The following is a 22,503-nucleotide window of genomic DNA, read 5'->3' on the forward strand; positions in this document are numbered from 1 at the left end:
ACTCCCTGGAAAAGACCCTGATGGGGGGAAAGATGGAGGGTGCAAGGAGAAGGGGATGACAGAGGACGAGATGGTGGGACAGTGTTCTTGAAGCTACCAGCATGAGTCTGACCAAACTGTGGGAGGCAGTGGAAGACAGGAGTGCCTGGTGTGCTCTGGTCCAGGGGGTCACGAAGAGGCGGACACGACTAAACGACTAAACAACAAGAGTTGGACGGGACCCCGGGGATCATCTAGCCCAACCCCCTGCAATGCAAGAATAGGCAGCTGGGGATCGAACCTGCAACCTTGGCGTTATCTTCATCACGCTCCAACCAACCGAGCTGTGCATGTAACGTAGGGAAATGCGCCCATCTGAAATCCACCTAGCTCAGTCAGTGTGGAAACTGCTGAGCTAGATGGATCCAGTGGTACAAGCACAGCCTCCTGCGTTTCTCTCTAGATCTGTCATATTCAGAACCATATCGTGGTAGGCTGGGGGAAGATTCCAGCCTGAGATTTGCTGCCAGCCACTGTAGACAACACTCAGTTAGATGGAACAGGGGTCTGACTCAGTATGCTTGTGAAACATGGACCGCTTGTAAATGCCATCTCCAACTCTTCGGAAGATTCCATCAGCGGCGTCGCCGAAAATTTTTGCACATCACTTGGGAAGACAGGTGAATTAAAGCCAGTGTATTGGAAGAAGCAAAGACATCAGTGTCAAAGAGATGATTCTTCAACATCAACTTTGTTGCACTGGGCATGTTGTGCGGATGCCTGATGATCGTCTTCCAAAGCAACTCCTCTATTCCGAACTTAAGAATGGAAAGCATAATGCCAGCGGTCAACAAAAGAGGTTTAAAGACTCTCTCAAGGCAAATCTAAAAAAATGTAGTTTAAACACCGGCAACTGGGAAACACTGGCCTGCGAGCGCTCCAGTTGGAGAACAGCCTTTACCAAAGGTGTCATGGGCTTTAAAGACACTTGAACTCAGGACGCAAGGGAGAAACGTGCTAAGAGGAAGGCACGCTTGGCAAATCCACACCGTGATCAACTCCTGCCTGGAAACCTATGTCCCCACTGTGGAAGGATGTGTGGATCCAGAATTGGCCTCCACAGTCACTTACGGATTCATTGTTAAAACCGTGTTTATGGAAGTCAGTCTTACTCGGCTACAAGGGATCGCCAAAGAAGTACAGTACATTGATTATTGCTTTCATTTTATAGATCAAGGGTCTCGTTAGTTAGTAAAATTCATGGTAAATTGCTGTTTTAGGGGTTGTTTTTAAAAGTCTGGAACCGATTACCGTATTTTTCCGTCTATAAGACACCTCCATGTATAAGATGCCCCCCTATTTTGGGGGACTCCAATTTAAGAAAGGGGGGGGGAGAGATCTATCAGTGTATGACACCCCCAAAATTTGGACATTATTTTAAAGGGGGAAAAAACAGTCTTATACACAGAAAAATACGGTAATCTGTTTTGCATTCCTTTCTATGGGAAAGCGCGCCTTAGTATTGGAACGCTTTGGTTTTGGAACGGACTTCCGGAATGGATTGAGTTTGAGAACCAAGGTACCACCGTGTGTGTGTGTGTGTGTGTGTGTGTGTGTATGTATATGTGTTTTTGTGTGTGTGTGTGTGTGTGTGTATATATATATATATATATATACACACACACCGCACCTTTTCAGCCAAGGAGATTTCCTGCTTGCGTTCTTAACAGCAGCACATCTGGAAATAGACAGTTGTGAATGCGTTTTTCCCCTCCCCTCCAGGGAGGAGGAAAGACTTGGAAATTGCATTTAAAACAAAACAAAAAAGAAGAAGAAAACAAGAAAATGTCACGGTTTCTTTAGACTTTTGGTGACACCGCACATTTCATGGCACTTTCATGATTAAAACCGCGGCTGCTGGAAAGATCCCGCCGTGTAAGTGACGCTGGCAGAAGGAGGAAGAGGCTTAATGCTCCCCCCCCCTTCCCTTAATACGTGGCGGCACAATCTCTTATTAACTTCAGAAGTTTACAATCCTATTATCGCTCCCTATCAGCCGCCTGCAAGAAGGGGAGGCTGCAGATAGGAGTCGCAAAAGGGTAAATAACAGAAATAGAATTCCATATATATGTGTGTGTGTGTGTGTGTGTGTGTGTGTGTGTGTATCTATACATATATATATATAGATATAGATATAGATACATAGATACACACACACACACACACACACACACACATATATATATATATATACACATACACACACTGGTACCTCGGGTTAAGTATTTAATTTGTTCCGGAGGTCCGTTCTTAACCTGAAACTGTTCTTAACCTGAAGCACCACTTTAGCTAATGGGGCCTCCTGCTGCTGCCGCGCCGCCGGAGCCCGATTTCTGTTCTCATCCTCAAGCAAAGTTCTTAACCTGAGGTAATATTTCTGGGTTAGCAGAGTCTGTAACCTGAAGCGTATTTAACCTGAGGTACCACTGTATATATGAATGAACATCTGAGTGAACAAAGAAGCTTGCGAATGTGAGGGGTGCATGTAGAAATCCTAAATGCCCCCCCCCCGAAACTAATGGTTATTAGCAGTGGTGTAGCGTGGGTTGTCAGCACCCGGGGCAAGGCAAGTAATTTGCGCCCCCTAGAGTGAGTGAGCCAGGTAGGGGCAGAGAGCTGCGAGTGCGAGCGCGCCCCCCAGATGTTGTGCCCGGTGCGGCCGGCCCCCCCTGCACCCCCCACGCTACGCCACTGGTTATTAGAGCAAAAAATTAGGTCAACGACAGCTTGGAATAATGGCTGTTCGTCCTTCAAGTTGCTGTTATGCTTGTTTTGTTTTTTTTAAAGAAAATATTGTTTGACTGTTTATTTTATTAGGGTGCAGCGGCCTTCAGCCCCTGCTAAAAACCTGTTCAGTAAGGCAAGCCTATGCATATATGTAAAGCCAGCAGGTTTTAATATGTACCGTATTGGCCTGAATATAAGCCGTACCCGAATATAAGCCACACCTTTAAAATTGGAGGGGGGACGACAAAAAATAGCTGAATAAAAGCCACTCCATTTCTCGCTCCCTCGCTTCCCAGCCTTGGGGGAGAGGATGGGGGACTATGCAGGGGGCAGGCATTGCTTTGCTGAGATCCTGGCGCTGTTTACTCCGCGCTCCTGGCTGCATACCGTAAGGTCGTGAACATAAGCCGCACTTCAACTGCCCCTCGCCCGCTGCTGAAGCAGTTACGAGAGCTGGGTCCCGGCAGGAGGAAAGAACGGACTCTGCTGGACCCCTTCAAAGCCCTGGTCTTCTGCAGGGTTTTTTAAGGGGGGTGCCTAGTCCTGGCAACCTCCCCTCATCGCTCATCAACCCCCAAAGCGCCCGTCTTTAGTAGGACGAAGCGTCGGGTGCTGCCATTCCTCTCCTTAAAAAAACCCAGAAGTCAAAAAAGTGAGGCTTATATTCAGGCCAATACGGTAATTTTATTTTATAGTGTGCACACTTCAATCGATTGATTTAACTGCTGGTTTTATTAATATTTCTATAGCACTCAGCGCTGTGGTTTCTAAGTGGTGTCAAACAGCTGCTTCGCCTCAAAAAGGATACAGTCAAAGCTTGGTTGTCGGATGTACAGTGGTACCTTGGGTTACATACGCTTCAGGTTACATACGCTTCAGGTTACAGACTCCGCTAACCCAGAAATAGTGCTTCAGGTTAAGAACTTTGCTTCAGGATGAGAACAGAAATCGGGCTCCGGCGGTGCAGCAGCAGCAGGAGGCCCCATTAGCTAAAGTGGTGCTTCAGGTTAAGAACAGTTTCAGGTTAAGTACGGACATCCGGAACGAATTAAGTACTTAACCTGAGGTACCACTGTATTACGAAAGATTACCCCGGTCCGCCCCTGGGTGGAGCAAGTCTCTTGTCAGAAAAGTGTGCAGCATTTGGAACTTTCCAGTTTAGAGAAGAGGCGAGTGACATGATAGAAGTTTATAGAATTTTTTGGACATGGAGGAAGCTGGCAGAGAAAAGTTCCCCCTCTTCCATAACTCTAGAAGACGTGGACATTCAATGAAAGGCAGATAAAAGAAAGTCATTTTTCACACAGCACTTAGTTGAACTATGGGAACTCGCAGCCACAGAGGCCTGATGCCCACCAGCCGGGATGGTTTAAAAAGAGTATTAGACAAAGTCATGGAGGAGACAGCAATTGGTGGCAACTAGCCTCATTGACTGGGACACGGGTGGCGCTGTGGGTTAAACCACAGAGCCTAGGACTTGCCGATCAGAAGGTCGGTGGTTCAAATCCCCGCGATGGGGTGAGCTCCCGTTGCTCGATCCCTGCTCCTGCCAATGTAGCAGTTCGAGAGCACGTCAAAGTGCAAGTAGATAAATAGGTACCGCTCCGGCGGGAAGGTAAACGGCGTTTCCGTGTGCTGCTCTGGTTCGCCAGAAGCGGCTTAGTCCTGCTGGCCACATGACCCGGAAGCTGTACGCCGGCTCCCTCGGCCAATAAAGCGAGATGAACGCCGCAACCCCAGAGTCGGCCACGACTGGACCTAATGGTCAGGGGTCCCTTTACCTTTACTAGCCTCATTGCCTATTTGCTGCCTAAGTGTTTGAGGCAGCAACACTTCTTCGGCGATCCCTCGTAGCTGAGTAAAATCATCTTCCATAAACACGGTCTTAACAGTGAGTCCGTAAGTGACTGTGGAGGCCTATTCTGGATCCCCACGTCCTTCCACAGTGGGGACATTGGTTTCCAGGCAGGAGTTGATCCCGGTGAGGGTTTGCCAAGTGTGCCTTCCTCTTAGCACGTTTCTCCCTTGCGTCCTGAGTTCGAGCGTCTTCAAAGCCCAAGACACCTTTGGTAAAGGCTGTTCTCCAACTGGAGCACTCACAGTCCAGTGTTTCCCAGTTGTCGGTGTTTATACTACATTTTTTTAGATTTTAGATTTTTTTTTAGCTTCTGAATACCAGTTTCTGGAAACCACAGGAGCAGAGAGGGCTGCTATACTTGGCTCCTGCTTGCTGGCTTCCCACGGGCAACTGGCTGGCCATTACGAGACCAGCATGCTGGATTTGGCTTGATCCACCGGTCTCTTTAAGAAGTAGAGACATCACCTTGCCACCAAAGGTCCGTATAGTTAAAGCTATGGTTTTCCCAGTAGTGATGTATGGAAGTGAGAGCTGGACCATCAAGAAGGCTGATCGCCGAAGAACGGATGCTTTTGAATTCTGGTGCTGGAGGAGACTCTTGAGAGTCCCATGGACTGCAAGAAGATCAAACCTCTCCATTCGGAAGGAAATCAGCCCTGAGTGCTCACTGGAAGGACAGATCCTGAAGCTGAGGCTCCAGTACTTTGGCCACCTCCTGAGAAGAGAAGACTCCCTGGAAAAGACCCTGATGTTGGGAAAGATGGAGGGCACAAGGAGAAGGGGACGACGGAGGACAAGATGGGGGGACAGTGTTCTCGAAGCTACCAGCATGAGTTTGACCAAACTGTGGGAGGCAGTGGAAGACAGGAGGGACTGACGTGCTCTGGTCCAGGGGGTCACGAAGAGGCAGACACGATGAAACAACAACAAACAACAACAACAACAACCAGTCTCTTTCACTCACTGGCTCAGATCCTCAAAACTGCACCTCCAGAACTGTTGACAGCTTTCCCCCTTTCAAGGAATTAACTTCTCTTTTACAGAGCAGCATCCAATTCCTAGAAGGATACGATCTCGCAAGTCGGCAGACTTCCATAATGTGTCACGGAAGCCCAATATATGGGGATGTTATTTGAATTGTCACACTTTGCAGCTTAAAGACAACCTATTAGGGATTATAAGGAGAGTGTCCTGGGGGATTATCCCACATCCGGCAGCTGAAAGGCTCTGTGGATATTGATGGTGATAGGGCCCAGGTGCCCCCATGGGATGCCTAGCAGATTTTAGAGACAGTCTTTGTGTACGCGATTTACCAGCCAGTCACGAAGGACACTGACCCTCCGGTTGCAAGGAGCCCCAAATCACAACCTTTCAAAAGACAGCATTAAGCAACCAGAAAGCGCTGTCTGAAATTGAGCTTCAGCTGCTGCACTCTCCGTGGGGCTACCTTTGGAGGTGACCTGGAAACTGCAACTAATCCAGAATGCGGCAGCTGGACTGGGGACTGGGAGCGGCCGCCGAGACCATATAACACCGGTCCTGAAAGACCTACATTGGCTCCCAGTACATTTCCGAGCACAATTCAAAGTGTTGGTGCTGACCTTGAAAGCCCTGAATGGACTCGGCCCAGTATACCTGAAGGAGCGTCTCCACCCCCATCTTTCTACCTGGACACTGAGGTCCATTTCCGAGGGCCTTCTGGCGGTTCCCTCCCTGCGAGAAGTGAGGTTACGGGGAACCAGGCAAGGGCCTTCTCAGTGGTGGCGCCCTCCCACCAGATGTCAAGGAAATAAACAACTATCTGACTTTTAGAAGGCAGCCCTGCTTAGGGAAATTTTTAATGTTTGATGTTTTATCGTGTTTGTAATATTCTGTTGGGAGCCGCCCAGAGTGGCTGGGGAAACCCAGCCAGATGGGCAGGGTATAAATAAGTTGTTGTTGTTGTGCCACAGCCCTCCATCTTGCCAGGTTCAGAAAAGGGCATGGTGAGGCTCTCCTATTGGAAAAAGGCTTTTAAGGCTTCATCTCGATCGCTCATCCTCTGATGGGGCATCTCTAGTGGTTCCCCACGTGACCCCTGAGGTCCACTTGGAGAAAAGCAATGACAAACCTAGACAGCATCTTAAAAAGCAGAGACATCACCTTGCCAATAAAGGTCCGTATAGTTAAAGCTATGGTTTTCCCAGTAGTGATGTATGGAAGTGAGAGCTGGACCATCAAGAAGGCTGATCGCCGAAGAATGGATGCTTTTGAATTCTGGTGCTGGAGGAGACTCTTGAGAGTCCCATGGACTGCAAGAAGATCCAACCTCTCCATTCTGAAGGAAATCAGCCCTGAGTGCTCACTGGAAGGACAGATCCTGAAGCTGAGGCTCCAAGACTTTGGCCACCTCATGAGAAGAGAAGACTCCCTGGAAAAGACCCTGATGTTGGGAAAGATGGAGGGCACAAGGAGAAGGGGAAGACAGAGGATGAGATGGGGGGACAGTGTTCTCAAAGCTACCAGCATGAGTTTCACCAAACTGCGGGAGGCAGTGGAAGACAGGAGGGCCTGGTGTGCTCTGGTCCATGGGGTCACGAAGAGTCGGACACGACTAAACAACTAAACAACAACAACAGGGTTCAAGCCTTTGGTGTGGCAGGCCCCTGACCTGCGGAACTCTCTCCCACCCCCCCAGGTCATTCACTCTCCGACACACCCGTTCTATCCCAAACATCGTGCTCTTTTCGCCAACTCCCCTTAACTTACAATATTCGGATGCGACAGCCTCAGCAACACACCGATTTCGGTCCTGACGATTTTCTTGTCGATCTGAAAACGAAGAATAGAGTGCAACTCAAGGACCCCCCACCATTTTCCTGTTGTTTTTGCCAACTTGGAAAGACCTGCTGATGGTCAGCAGGGACACAGGGAGCAACTATAGATGAATTCTGGCGAAACCTGATGATCACTCCCTTCTCTTAGACTCTGTTTGTCCCACTCTGACCTAGAGGTGGAGTGGGGAATCCCTGCAAAGAACAAGCAGCCTCATCTAATCGTTCCTCATTTGGAGTGTCACAGGAACCCCCCCCCCCATCATTCAGTTTGTACAAACTTCACACACTTCACACACACACACACTCACACTCACACTCACACACTACATACACTATGCTTCTGTTATTAATTCATAGAAAATCAACCATACATCGGATTTGCACTGTTCCACTTTTATTTTACTCCATGAAGGAAGGACTACAAAATGGGGAAGGTTTGATACAGGCCAGCCATAATCCCTTGAGCATCCCAGCACATCCACAGGAGCCCTGCCCAGTTGCTATGCCAACCCTGATGGTCCTAGACAGAAGACCATCAAGATCACAAAGAACTTGCGTATGGGAGTGGATTCAGCACGGACTGGAACAAAGGACAATGATCAGATCTTCCCTCTGGGGGCAGGAAACTGCAAACTCCCCTCTGTCACCTGGAAAGTACCGGTACTCATGGGGAGGGGGAAAGGGGGAACCAGCTAGGTGACAAGACACTCGGGTTACCACCACAACCCCTCCCTCAACCCCTCCTTTTTGTGATGTATGTATGATGTTTCTGGGGGTGGTCTTGATCTACAGGGTGGCAATTTCAAAAGTCTTTATAAGGTCTTGCACACCATTTTTCTGGGTCCCTCCTCTCTCCTGCAGGTGAGGGGAGCACCCTGTTGCAACAGATCAATAAAGGCCAAGCCTACAGGCTGCTGTTTTGCTCCAAGTTATCCTGGTTGGTGTCTTTGTTTTTGTCCAAGGGAGCCCTCGGATTTTTCCGTTAACAGGAGTGAGATGGGATTGGCACTTACCGTTTTCTTCAATATTTTGGCAGCATATTGGACATTAGTTCCTTTCTCCTCACAACTGTACACCACCGACGTGGCTCCTCTAGAGAAACGGGGGACAGAGAGAGGTGATCACACATTCGCCCCTCCCAGAATATATATACAGAAGGAGTTTTTTCCTATATATATTTTTTAAAGAAAATAAGCAATAGATCTTATTCCCACTGGGAGAAATGACCAACCAGGGAATTGTCAGAAGCCATATCAACGTGTTTATTTATATTCATTTATTTTTGCTATTTCATCTGAGTTTTAAGTATCTGAGAAAGAAGCTTAGCGTGTAAACGACATCTTAATTGTCTTTCTGGTACCAATCACAGGTCTTTCAATGCTACTCTCTTTTTAGGCTATTCACGCTGTGGGTTAAACCACAGAGCCTAGGACTTGCCGATCAGAAGGTCGGCGGTTCGAATCCCCGCAATGACGGGGTGAGCTCCCGTTGCTCGGTCCCTGCTCCTGCCCACCTAGCAGTTCGAAAGCACCTCAAAGTGCAAGTAGATCCATAGGTACCGCTCCGGCGGGAAGGTGAACAGCGTTTCCGTGCGCTGCTCTGGTTTGCCAGAAGCGGCTTACTCCTGCTGGCCACATGACCCGGAAGCTGTACGCCGGCTCCCTCGGCCACTAAAGCGAGATGAGCGCCGCAACCCCAGAGTCGGCCACGACTGGACCTAACGGTCAGGGGTCCTTTTACCTTATTGGGAATCTTATTAATTTTTTTGCAGCTGTTGCGTTTTTCTTTTTTATTATCATCATATGCTGTAATTCCCCCTTCAAAGTTCAACTGAAGGACAGGATATCAAACAAACAAGTAACCTAAAACAGTGATGTCACTATTGCACTGTAATTGAGAATGGATCATAATTTTTCAGGAGGCAAGCTAAAGAACTTTATTGAAATCATTGCAGGAAGGGATGGTCAGAACTGTGTTTGAATATATTTTTCTTTCATAATTTATATATTGCTCGATTGCAGGGGAATAAAACCCTCAAACTGATTAACCATAAAACCGAAGCCACCCAGGTTGGTGGCGATCGCCACCTCCTGTGGCAGCGAGTTCTGCAGGTTGCATGAAGAGGGGCTTTCTTTATTTCTGCCCTTGAATCTTCCAACATTTGGCTTCATCCGCAAGTTCTAGTGTTAGAGAGAGGGAGGAAAACATTCCTCCACCCACTTCTTCCATGCCAGGCATAATTTTACAGGCATCGATATCATGTCACCACTTACCCCGACAAGCACGTTTTGACTCGTGTAAACTGTTTTGCGAAGCACATTCTACTAACATGCATTTTCAGTGCACACTTTCCCCCTTATACACTGGTACTTTGGTTCTCAAACTTAATCCATTCCAGAGGTCCGTTCCAAAACCAAAGCGTTCCAAAACCGAGGCGCGCTTTCCCATAGAAAGCAATGCAAAATGGATTAATCCGCTCCAGACTTTTAAAAACAACTCCTAAAACAGCAATTCGACATAGATTTTACTATCTAACGAGACCATCGATCCATAAAAGGAAAGCAATAATCAACGTACTGCAGTCACACATTCAATTCATCAATAGCCGGACTGGGTTCCACACAGTCACAAAAACAAAACAAAAAAAAGAGCCGCAAAAACAAAAACGCAAAATAAATAGCAAAAACAGACAGACAGACCTTAAAATGGAAGTGTGGCACTCAAATCGAAAACATAAAACTCAAAACGGAGCACGTTCAGCTTCTGAAAAAAGTGCACAAACTGGAACACTTTCGGGTTTGCAGTGTTTGGGTTCCAAGTTATTTGAGAACCAAGGCGTTTGAGAACCAAGGTGCATTTGGTATGTGCATTTGAAGAACTACACCGCCAGATTCAAATTTCGGTCCAGCAAACTTTTTTTTTTGGGGGGGGGGGTGGCAGCACTAGGATGGGGAAGTTTGGCCTTTCCTGGGATTTTGGATCCACACAGCTGGGTGCAGAAGGGACTTAGAGACCAGCCCCCAGTCCTCATGTGTGCTTCTGGCTTGCCTTTGCTAAAACAGTTTTTAATTAAAAACCGCAATGCTAAAGAAGCTCTAAACCTTTAAGCGGCTTTGGAGCCTGAAAGGGACCCCGTCTGGCCCAGGCCTGGGGACTTGACGGCCTCCGTCCCTTCTGAGCAGATTGGCAAATTTGTGTTTACGGGGAGATTACATGCTGATCAGCACAGGCTGACAAGAAATGCTTCGGGGGGGAGCGAAGTGGCTCGTGCGTCGCACAGCCTGGGAGTTGGCTTCCTGAGGTGCAGCCAGGGACACCCGCATACCCGCCAAAATTAATAATAATAATAATAATAATAATAATAATAATAATAATAATAAATTATTTATACCCTGCCCATCTGGCTGGATCTTCCCAGCCACTCTGGGCAGCTCCCAACAGAATTAAAAGCACAATAAAACATCAAACATTAAACACTTCCCTAAACAGGGCTGCCTTCAGATGTCTTCTAAAAGTCAGATACAGCGGTACCTCGGGTTACATACACTTCAGGTTACAGACGCTTCAGGCTACAGAATCTGCTAACCCAGAAATAGTGCTTCAGGTTAAGAACTTTGCTTCAGGATGAGAACAGAAATTGCGCGGCAGCAGCAGGAGGCCTCATTAGCTAAAGTGGTGCTGGTTAAGAACAGTTTCAGGTTAAGAACGGACCTCCGGAACGAAATAAGTACTTAACCCAAGGTATCACTGTAGTTGTTTTATTTCCTTGACATCTGATAATTTATGTATGATGATAAATGTTAAAAGTGAAAATGAATCAAAAAATGTTTTTAAAAAGATCATAGCTGGGGAATTATTTATTGTAACTTAAGAGTGAATTTCTGTTTCTGTTCCATTATTTGCTCATGTCTTGAGAGTTAACTTTGATGCGCACTACCGTATCCCAAAGGATTATTGAATATTTCTTTTTTATATATATATATGCCGTTCCATTTCAAAGTTAAGACCTTTTTGTATCGGACATTGGCTTGGGATTTCAGTGTTTAATCTAGGGAAGGATTTGTACCAACACCTGACCAATGAGGAATTTGTCACCAAATGGCAGAAAACCATGGCTAAAAAAGTCACCCCTATTGGTCTGTCTCCCCCGCAAGTGTATTACCAGGGTTATGAAGGCGCCCAAAAAATTTTAAAGCAAAGATTATGGGATAATGCACACAGTGACTTGCGAACTCGATCGCACACAGTCTGTAGTCCGCTGGCAGTAGAAGTTCAATATGGGTATGTCTTTAAGTCAACATCTTACATTAAAAACCTGACAGTACCAAACTACCGAAGGCTTTTCACCAAAGCCAGACTAAACGTCTTTCCTTCTGTAGTGTTGAGAGGAGTTCCCTACCAGGACAGACTTTGCTCGTGTGCTCAAGACATCGATTCCATAAAACATATTTTGTTGCATTGTGCAAAATATGAGCAAGCCAGGGCTGAACTGATACTACCCTTGCTGGTACCTTTCCCGGGAAAATCAGAGGCTCACTATGTCAGGTCCCTACTGGAAGACCGGGCAAACGCTAGAACGTTAGCAGTGGCAAAGTTTTTATCGGTGGTTGCAAGAACAAATGAGCCCTATATTCTAAACAAAATGCTTGTTTAACCTGGAGGAAGGCTTGTCTGAATTGTGTATTGATTTGTAATGATTTGTTGGGTCTCCGGACCGTAATAAAGATTGATTGATTGATTGATTGATTGATTATTATAAGGCGTCTGGTCTTTGTTGTACATTTCGTCGCTGCAAACCGCCTTGCAGCAATATAGAAAAGGCGCCGTGCAAATTAAAAGTGAAATGGAAATGATAGGAAACAGCCGCTCTTAACATCCATCAGGATGATGGAAATCGCAGCGTCTCCGGAATCTGCACCAGATATACTTCCTCTCGCTAAGAATAGCCTGGTTTTGGCATCTGTTCCGCCGAACCTCATTATCTTCAGCAGCAGGTGGATGGGAAAGTAAAATTAGCCGTGCTCACTTTGCCCCTTCCCTCCCCAGATCCTTTGCAATTCCATCCTGCCCACATCTCTGTATATTTCCAGCAGCATAAGCAAAACCGACTTTGACGTCAGATGCTGACAAAATGCCCGAAACTCCATCTTTGGTGGAGATGGAGCAACAGGAGCCTTCCTGGCGCTGAGTCAGGCCACTGGCCCAGTTAGATCAGCATTGTCTGAACTGATTGGCGGGCTGTGGTCATTTTCAAAACAAATACAGTGGTACCTTGGTTGTCGAACCTACCGTATTTTTTGCTCTATAAGACTCACTTTTTCCCTCCTAAAAAGTAAGGGGAAATGTGTGTGCGTCTTATGGAGCGAATGCAGGCTGCGCAGCTATCCCAAAAGCCAGAACAGCAAGAGGGATTGCTGCTTTCACTGCGCAGCGATCCCTCTTGCTGTTCTGGCTTCTGAGATTCAGAATGTTTTTTTTTTCTTGTTTTCCTCCTCCAAAAACTAGGTGCGTCTTGTGGTCTAGTGTGTCGTATAGAGCGACGAATACGGTAATCTGTTCCGGGAGGCCGTTTGACTCCCGGAACCGTTGGAAAACTGAGACGCGGCTTCCGATTGAGCGCAGGAAGCGCCTGCAGCTGATCAGAAGCTGCGTCGGACGTCTGGCTTCTGCAAAACGTCCGCAAAACAGAACACTCCCTTCCAGGCTTGCGGTGTTCGGGATTGACAACCAAGGTAGAGCAACAGTCCAGTCCTCATGATTCGGAATAAAGGGCTGAATTAAATAGGAACCTAGGAGAGGAGCTTTTTAAAGTCTGATTTACACCTCCAGCGCTCCTCTGCTGCCCCCTTGCCTTTTAGTGTCCTACAAGGTAACCCCACCGCCCTCCAGGGGGCAGTACTCCTCACTTTGGGAATGTCTACTCTAATCATTACACCACGCTGTCCGTCCAGACACATTTCCATGCATTACGCTGAGATTCACCTGACATATTCTCCATGCACATGGAAAGTTCTAAAGGAGGGTAAAAGAAGAAGAGATAGATAAGTTGAAATTCTTGTAGGATGTGATCCATGAGAGGCAGTCAAGTACAACATTCCTTGTAATGCTAGAGAAGACATGAGAGGGAATGTTTGGTCCAGCCAGTCGAAACTTCCTGTTCCTCCTGGCTGGAGCATCCTTCCTTTTGCATGTGACAGAAGGTGGGCGTGACCTAACCTGTCCAGGTAACAAAAGGACGAATCACGCAGCACCCTTCCCTCTCTTTTTGACTTCCTTCTTTGTTTGACCAGCTTTTAGCTAGGACTGCTCTGCTAGCTCTCACTGGGATTATTCCCCCTTATGGGGTAGATCCGCATGTACATATTTGTAACTAAGTCTGCCTTCAGGAATCCAACTGTGAGTCAACTTCTTTTATTGACTTTGAATAAGATTGTCGCGTCTTTATTCTTTGAAGAGGGATTCAAGGAAACTTACCAGGAATGTACAATTCAATCTGAGACAGGTTGAACTGTATAAAAGTGAGCGGCTCACACAAGCCTGCAGCCAACTATCTGCTGTGCATGTAAAAAGGGGAATGTAACTCTGCTACTACTCTGGGACGCTGGTGGAGCTGTGGGTTAAACCACAGAGCCTAGGACTTGCAGATCAGAAGGTCAGCGGTTCGAATCCCTGCGACAGGGTGAGCTCCCGTTGCTCTGTCCCTGTTCCTGCCAACCTAGCAGTTCAAAAGCATGTCAAAGTGCAAGTAGATAAGTAGGTACCGCTTCAGCAGGAAGGTAAATGGCATTTCCGTGCGCTGCTCTGGTTCGCCAGAAATGGCTTAGTCCTGCTGGCCACATGACCCGGAAACTGTACGCTGGCTCCCTCGGCCAGTAAAGCGAGATGAGCGCCGCAACCCCAGAGTCGGCCACGACTGGACCTAATGGCCAGGGGTCCCTTTACCTTTACCTTTAACTCTGCTACATATAGGCACTTGCTAGTGCAAGTTAGGAAGGATATTCTTTGGAAGCTGAATTTTGCAAGCAGAGCAACCTTGCGCGTTGTTAAAGGGGGGCTGGAGTCATGACTAGAGAGGCGCGGCATGCTTAAGAAAGGGCTTTTGCAAAATTGCAGATAAACTCTTAAGTGAAAGCATCTGTTCTCTCACTCCCATGAGCCAGATGGGAAATTAACAAAGGCTAAGGTGTCTGTTTGTTCAATTTGGCTGAGCATGCCTTAAGAGAGATACCATGGAGGCGGTGGCAAGACTGAAAGAAAGGCGATGAAACAGTGAAATGAATTCTGCTGTTTCTCCCTCCCTCCCTGGGAGAGCCAGAGAGAGAGAGAGAGAGAGACTCTATGTCCCTAATTAAGGATTTACCCAACGGCTCTGTTACAGCCACCGCACTGATCAGGATTAATATCCCCCAAATATAAGCGTTTTAAAAACACATCTCAATGTGTATTTACTAGAAGAGCATGCCAGGAGCTTCCTAAAGACCCAACACATTTACCCTCACCGCCGCTTGAATGTTCAGCAAGTGATTAAACACCACCCAAGGAAACTAAAGGTAAAAGGTAAAGGGAACCCTGACCATTAGGTCCAGTTGTGACCGACTCTGGGTTGCAGCGCTCATCTCGCTTTATTGGCCTAGGGAGCCGGCGTACAGCTTCCAGGTCATGTGGCCAGCAGGATTAAGCCGCTTCTGGCGAACCAGAACAGAACGGCGAACGCCGTTTACCTTCCTGCTGGAGCGGTACCTATTTATCTACTTGCACTTTGACGTGCTTTCGAACTGCCAGGTTGGCAGGAGCAGGGACCGAGCAACGGGAGCTCACCCCGTCATTGCGGGGATTGGAACCGCCGACCTTCTGATCGGCAAGTCCTAGGCTCTGTGGTTTAACCCACAGCGCCACCACCGCTTGAATGTTCACCAAGTGATTAAACACCACCCAAGGAAACTAAATATCCTGCTAAACATCATCACTATCTGTGTAGTGGTTAGATTGTCGGGCTCCGACCTGAGAGAGACCAGGGTTCAAATCTCTCTACTCGGCCCTGAATATCCCAGGGTGTGTGGCTTTGGGTGTGGCCAGCCTCTCAGACTCACCTACCTTGCAGGGTTGTGGACAAAAATGGCAAGAGGGGGCTTGCTCTTCAGGTTAATGAAAAAAGCGAGCCAGAGTTGTTTTATGATTTGTTAGTTCAAAGCAGTCCTTGGCAGCTCGGCCGGAGTGTGAGACATCTGCCCAGGCATGTTTCTGGTGGCAGGCATGCGCACCAGAGCTGCAGAATGTGAACCAGTGCTTATCGGCTGCTGAGCGCAATGGGATTGACTCCCATGCAGAGTTTCGCAGCTTTCGTTGTGAAAATCAAAGGGGGGCGGTGCAAGGTGGGGTGGGGTCTGAACCCTGAAGGGCAAAAGACTGGATTGCCCGCTAGGCAGATTTAAGCACGTGCTTAGGGGCAGTAGCACAACAGGGGCACCAAAAGGAAAAAGGAATATATATTTTTTGGAAAGAATTAGACATTTGCAGACACATGCGGCCCTCCAGACCTTGGTGTCTGGCCCCCAAAACTCTCCCAGGCCACAGTCCTCACCAACCTCCCACAGAGCTGTTGTCGGTAAGTGTAGACAATACTGAGCTAACAGACGTGGGTGGCGCTGTGGTCTAAACCACTGAGCCTCTTGGGTTTGCCGACCAGAAGGTCAGTGGTTCGATTCCCCACGACGGGGTAAGCTCCCGTTGCTCTGTCCCAGCTCCTGCCAACCTAGCAGTTCGAAAGCACGCCTGGGCAAGTAGATAAATTGGTACCACCGTGGTGGGAAGGTAAACAGCGTTTCCGTGTGCTCTGGTTTCCTTCACGGTGTCCCGTTGCACCAGAAGCGTTTTAGTCCTGCTGGCCACATGACTCAGAAAGCTGACTGAGGACAAACACCGGCTCTCTTGGCCTGAAAGCGAGATGAGCGCCGCAACCCCAGAGTCGCCTTTGACTGGGTCCTTTACCTTTACCTTTAAACAGCAAGGGAACTCCTATGGTTGGGGCAATCTGCTTTGCGGGCAGATTTCCCCAATTCAGTCCCCAAAAGCATCTCCGGGTGTGTGTGGAAATATTTCCCCTGCCTGAGACCCCTGGAGAGCCGCTGCCAGACCGTGTCAACAATCCTGGCACCATTCTTTGTGTGCCTCCTCCACATGAGGTCCGGATGTTGGAAACACGAGAGCAGGGCCTTTTCTGCAGTGGCTCTGCCGTTTGTAGAATTCTCTCCCCAGAGTGGCTTGCCTGGCTCCTTCATTATACACCTTTAGGGAGCAGACAGGGCCGGATTTCGGTTTGATGAGGCCCTAAGCTACTGAAGGTAATGGGGCCCTTTCTATGTCCAGCTGTCCTTTGTCAACAACAAATAGTTGCTGTTTTTTTGTGTTGAATATATGCTATATGGTCATTTATGGACCTAATAGGTATCTCAAGCTATTGGCACATAACAAATAGGTGCTTACACAACACTGTTGCTGGATGTAGGTTTTATTTTATTTGTTTTTTATCTCATATTTCGAAAATGTACATCCAGGTCCCCCCCCCTTTAATTCTTTGGGGGGGCCGCCAAGAGAGTGGGGCCCTAACCTATAGCTTGCTTATGTAAACCTGGCACTGGGAGCTGGCAAAAACATTCCTCTTCTACCAGCTTTGGGGGTGATTAATATTCTGGAAGGGAGGGCTATTGGTTCGCTTTGTTTACGTTCTTGTTTTTATTCTGCACTTTGTGTTTTTATGCTTTGGACTGCCCTGCCATCTTTGGATGAAGGGTGGTATGCAAATCAATAATAATAATAATAATAATAATAATAAGTGGAGCAGTGTCTCAGTATAAGGCACCTATTAAAACCAGCCTTTTATTCGGAAACATGAGGACTGGAATCTTGTTACTGTTTTAGAGGAAAGACTGCAGCTCAGCGGTAGAACACCTCCTATGCCTGCTGAAGTCCTGGGTTCAATTCTTAGCGGCATTTCCAAATAAAGTTGGGAAAGGTGGCTTGCCTGAGACCCTGCAGAGCTGCTGCCCACCCGTGTAGACAGTATGGGGCTAGATGGACCAATAGTTCCGATCTGGTGGAACACTCTGTCACAAGAGACTAGGGCACTGCGGGACTTGACATCTTTCCGCAGGGCCTGCAAGACAGAGCTGTTCCACCAGGCCTTTGGCCAGGGCACAGCCTGACTCCCTCCCTCGGCAGTCTTTGCGGAGCTCTGGCCCAATGGTTGCCAGTGGCTTGAATTAATTAATTTTATAATGAATGATTTTAGAGTGTTGTTTGTGCTGTACTTTTGTACTGTTTTATTGTTGTTAGCCGCCCTGAGCCTGGCTTCGGCTGGGGAGGGTGAGATATAAATAAAATTTATTATTACAGTGGTGCCTTGCAAGACGAAATTAATTCGTTCCGTGAGTTTTGTCGTCTTGCGATTTTTTTCGTCTTGCGAAGCACGGTGTCGGGAAAGTTTTGGAAAAGCTTCAAAAATCACCAAAGTCTTTAAAAACCTCAAAAAAGGCCACCACACGGCGTTCTATGAGTTGCTCCTCGAAGTCAAGTCGCAACTGTATTAACGGCGTTAAGAAAAAGGAAACAAACTTGCAAGACGTTTCCGTCTTGTGAAGCAAGCCCATAGGGAAAATCGTCTTGCGAAGCAGCTCAAAAAACAAAAAACCCTTTCGTCTAGCGAGTTTTTTGTCTTGCGAGGCGTTCGTCTTGCGAGGTACCACTGTATTATTATTATTAGTCTGATTCAGTATAAGGCGTGTTACGTCCCAACTTAAAACCAGTCCTGTATTCGAATCCATGAAGCCTGGAATCTTACAGGGAATTTCCAAACAGCGAAATAACTCACACAGCTTAGCGTTTCAGCACCTGCTTTGGATGCAGAAGGTGCCGGGTGCAATTCCCAACATCTCCACGTAAGCCTGCCCCAAATCCCGGAGAGCTGCTGCCAGCCAGTGTAGACTGTACTAAGCTAGATGGACTAGTGATCTTCAGAATAAAATGGCTTCCCACCCCTTTGGTCCCTCCAAAGTGTCATGCATGCCGATGATAATACAGTGGTACCTCGGGTTAAGTACTTAATTCGTTCCGGAGGTCCGTTCTTAACCTGAAACTGTTCTTAACCTGAAGCACCACTTTAGCTAATGGAGCCTCCTGCTGCTGCCGCACTACTGGAGCACGATTTCTGTTCTCATCCCGAAGCAAAGTTCTTAACCCGAGGTATTATTTCAGGGTTAGCGGAGTCTGTAACCTGAAGCGTATGTAACCTGAAGCGTATGTAACCCGAGGTACCACTGTAATAATAAACAGCCAGAAGGAATTCTAGATCCCATCCTTACCTGCCAAGTTCCGGGCCCATGATGTAGAAATCCTCAAGGACTGCATCCCTGCGGGATCCTTCGATCCAGTACTCGTCCTCCAGCGGCTTTGAGGTGGGCATCTTTGGGGCAGAGGCGAGGGTCCTTCCCGGAGGCGAGGAGGCTGGCTTTTCGCTTGGCCCTCTTAAAACATCGCAGATGGGCAGGCGGGGAGGGAGCGGCGGAGATGGGAAAGCAATTTCCAGGATTATCCGGGGAGGATCAGAATAAACGTCCTCAAATCTCCCTCCTCCGCTTCCAGCTCCGCACAAGAGGGCGGCAGGTGGGCCTCTTCTCCGCCGGCTGGATGGAGCCCCTCGGGCCGCCTCACACGCTCCTTGCACGCTCCTTACATGCGTGTTTTGCACGAGGCCCCCAGCTGCCTCCTGCAAAAAAAAGGCAAGCGAGTCTTTGCCTTTACAGATACCCCTTGAGGTTTTGGGGTGCCTGAGAACCCCTGCACACTCTCTCACTCAGGCCTGGGTTGGCCACCTCCTCCAGTTAAGGTGATGGGGTGTCTTCTGCTTCTTGACAAAGTCTCTGTCTTTTTCTACATCATGGGGATCACCTTGAGGAATAATAATAATAAGAAGAATGTACCAATCTGGCAGAGTAGGACAAGTCAAGTTATTCCTGTTCCTCAGGCTCCTGCCCCAAACCACCCTCCCTCCAGGCCATTGCAAATATTTTTAGGTGGGGGGGGGGGTCTAACCCGGAGAGGAATGCTCCCCCACCCACTCCAGTTTCAAGATTTAAATCCAGGATTGCTGCTGGGGTTGGCGTGGGAACCCCTGTTTTGCCAGGTGCCCAAGAAAAAGATACGGCCCTTCCTTGCTCCTCTCCAGTAATTATAACAGTTACAGCATCTATATTTGGAAAATAAACCCCACAATATCAGCATGGAGGCGTCAGCGGTTTTCCAAACCTGGGCTGCAGCCTTCCTTTCGGCGAGGTTCAAGTTTCACATCGTGGAGTGCAATTTGTCCCTCCGGAGCGGTCCTCCGTTCCTGCTCTGGTGGATGATGCTCAGAGGATGCTCAGAGACCACGCCCGGGAGAGACAACATCCCGGTGACCTCTATTTGAGAAAGTGTGGCTTGCCAGCTTCAGCCTCCCAAACCCGGCTCGCTCCTGCCACCCAAAGGCGCCTGCATTTCATTGCCACTTCCTCCGGCGCTCCAAAGCAGAGATGCTACAGCCTGATAAACTCATTTTGTATCCAGCCAAGTTGGGGGATCATGGAATCGTACGATTGTAGAGTTGGAAGGGACCACGAGGGTCATCTAGTCCAACCCCCTGCAATGCAGGAATCTTTTGCTCAACTTGGGACTCGAACCCACCACCCTGAGTTTAAGAGTCTCGTACTCTACCAACTAGGGACGTGGGTTAAACCACAGAGCCTAGGACTTGCCGATCAGAAGGTCGGCGGTTCGAATCCCCGCCACGGGGTGAGCTCCCGTTGCACGGTCCCTGCTCCTGCCAACCTAGCAGTTCAAAAGCATGTCAAAGTGCAAGTAGATAAATAGGTACCACTCCAGCGGGAAGGTAAACGGCATTTCCGTGCGCTGCTCTGGTTCGCTGCTGTATGCCGGCTCCCTCGGCCAGTAAAGCGAGATGAGCGCCACAACCCCAGAGTCGGTCACGACTGGACCTAATGGTCAGTGGTCCCCTTTACCCCTTTTACCTTACTCTACCAACTGAGCTATAGCAGGTTTAACCTGACTGTTTGCTTGTGAGACATGGACCACTTATAAATGGCAACTCTGCTTTACACTTCCTGACATTACGAACACCAGAAGACCCAAAGGGGCTAGCCCAGCCCATCTAGCGAAACATGGACCACTTATAAACGCCATCTCCAACTCCTTGGAAGCTTCCATCAACGGTGTCTCAGAAATTTTTTACACATCACTTGGGGAGACCGGCGAACCAATACCAGTGGAAGAAGCAAAGATCACCAATGTTGAAGCAAGGATTCTTCAACATCAACTTCGTTGGACCGGTCATGTTGTGTGGATGCCTCTTACTCGCCTCTTCTCTAAACTAAAAAAGCAACCCTGTATCAGGAAGTTTTTAATGTTTGATTTTTTAAATTATGCTTTTGTGTGTGTTGGAAGCCACCCAGAGTGGCTGGGGCAACCCAGCTGGACATGCAGGGTTTAAATATTATTATTATTATTATTATTATTATTATTATTATTATTATTAAAAGGGCTTGAATGCTGCCAGCTTTCTTCCTAGGGAAATTGCTTTATGTTCTATAAATCACCCAACATCCAGCTTTGCGGAGATGCCCTTGTGCTCAGGTGCTGTGGCAAATCCTACTCAGCCTCCTCTTCTCTCTGTTTGGGCATCCTCTGGGCAGTCGCTGGTCTTTGAGCTGCCTTCAACCACCCCAAAGAGAGGTGCTTCCTTACACTGCCCCACAGGGGCCTGGGACTTGTCTGTCCATTCCCAACAGCAAGGACTGGCGGACTGGCTGGCTGCGCTCCCTTGCCCGCTTGCTTGCTTGCTCCGAGGCTGCCTCAGCCCCTGGCACCCAGCACCCCCTGGCCAGCCCCAGAGGCACCATTCGCACGGGGAGCTTGCAGCCAGGGGTGCTGCAATAAACAGCCGTGCCAGCCTTTGGGAGGCAGAGACGCCAGAGGGCATCAGAGGAGGGAGGCAAGAGAAGAGGGACAGAGGCCAGGGTTGCCCGCGGCACCCCGACCATTGTTACGGTAAAATCTGGGTGCAGGGTTACTCTGCCACCCAGCTCGTCGGACTAAGTCCGCGGGTCCCTGCGGAAGAAAATGAGCTCAGCCGGAGACAGGAGCAAGTTCCAGGAGATCCGAGTTTATTGCGCAACAGGTTCAAGGCGAGATTGAACAGCGAGAAAGGGGTGACATGAACTTTTGAAATTTCCCTCCATGTCCCAGAATACAGTGCAAAATACATCCCAGTTACATCACGAATACATTAGGAAGAGGTTGGGTTACACCGGATTAACATATGGAGGAGGGAGGGGGGAATATGCAGAGCTGGAGATATGCGCAGATAAGCACATCCTGAGAAGACAATGGTCCATGTATGCATAGTCTGTCACCTGGCATCGCCCGAAGGAAGGGCTTGGCAGAGCGATTTGACAGGATTAGGGTCTTGACACCTTGCTTGAGGGATTATGGAGGGCAGGGGAGGTGTCATGGAGTCCTAGAGAAATTGAGCAAATTGGCAAGTTGATTTTCTATGAATTTTATAGATTTTAGTCCCTTTTGACATTGGCAATTGGAAATAAATGGATATATTGTAGCGAAGAAGGTGAAGAAGAAGACATGCCCCCCCCCTTCCGTATCACCATCCTTCAAGGCACCCCAGGGAGCCACGGCACACGGGTTGAAGACCACTGCTGTAAGGGAAGGAGAGACCTTTGCCCAGCCCTGGAGATAAATGCAATTCCTTATATTCCGCTGGGCAGCTGCTGTCGTGGGTAATGGCCACAGAGCGGGGCTATTGGCCTCTTTATCAGTGCCGTTGTGGCTTTTCCTGATGGGATTCGTTCTGTGTTCCTATTTGTAGCCTGCTTTTCTGTGTGGATACCAATTAAAACGGCTCGTGGAAAAAGTGAAAAATGGAAAATACCAGAAACGGGAATGTAGAACGGGGGGAACTTAGCTAAACTGAGTCAGGCCAATTAATAATAATAATACTAC

The 22,503-nt window shown here is 48.2% G+C and overlaps 1 protein-coding gene across 1 annotated transcript in view; it reads right to left on the minus strand.

Moving 5' to 3' along the window:
- LOC308467389 (calcium/calmodulin-dependent protein kinase type IV-like) overlaps positions 1-19,963 on the minus strand; it is a 43,611-nt gene extending 23,648 nt beyond the window's left edge. Inside the window, exons 1-4 of the mRNA XM_080989100.1 lie at positions 19,741-19,963; positions 18,798-19,383; positions 8,454-8,532; positions 7,373-7,435 (exon numbers count right to left, since the gene is read on the minus strand). Coding sequence (XP_080845226.1) covers positions 7,373-7,435; positions 8,454-8,532; positions 18,798-18,898 — 243 coding nt within the window. The 5' untranslated portion in view covers positions 18,899-19,383; positions 19,741-19,963. The remainder of the gene's footprint in view (positions 1-7,372; positions 7,436-8,453; positions 8,533-18,797; positions 19,384-19,740) is intronic.
- Between the last annotated feature and the right edge of the window lie 2,540 nt (positions 19,964-22,503).

Source organism: Podarcis pityusensis (assembly GCF_964106645.2).
Source record: "Podarcis pityusensis genome assembly, chromosome: 18".
Lineage (NCBI taxonomy): Eukaryota > Metazoa > Chordata > Lepidosauria > Squamata > Lacertidae > Podarcis > Podarcis pityusensis.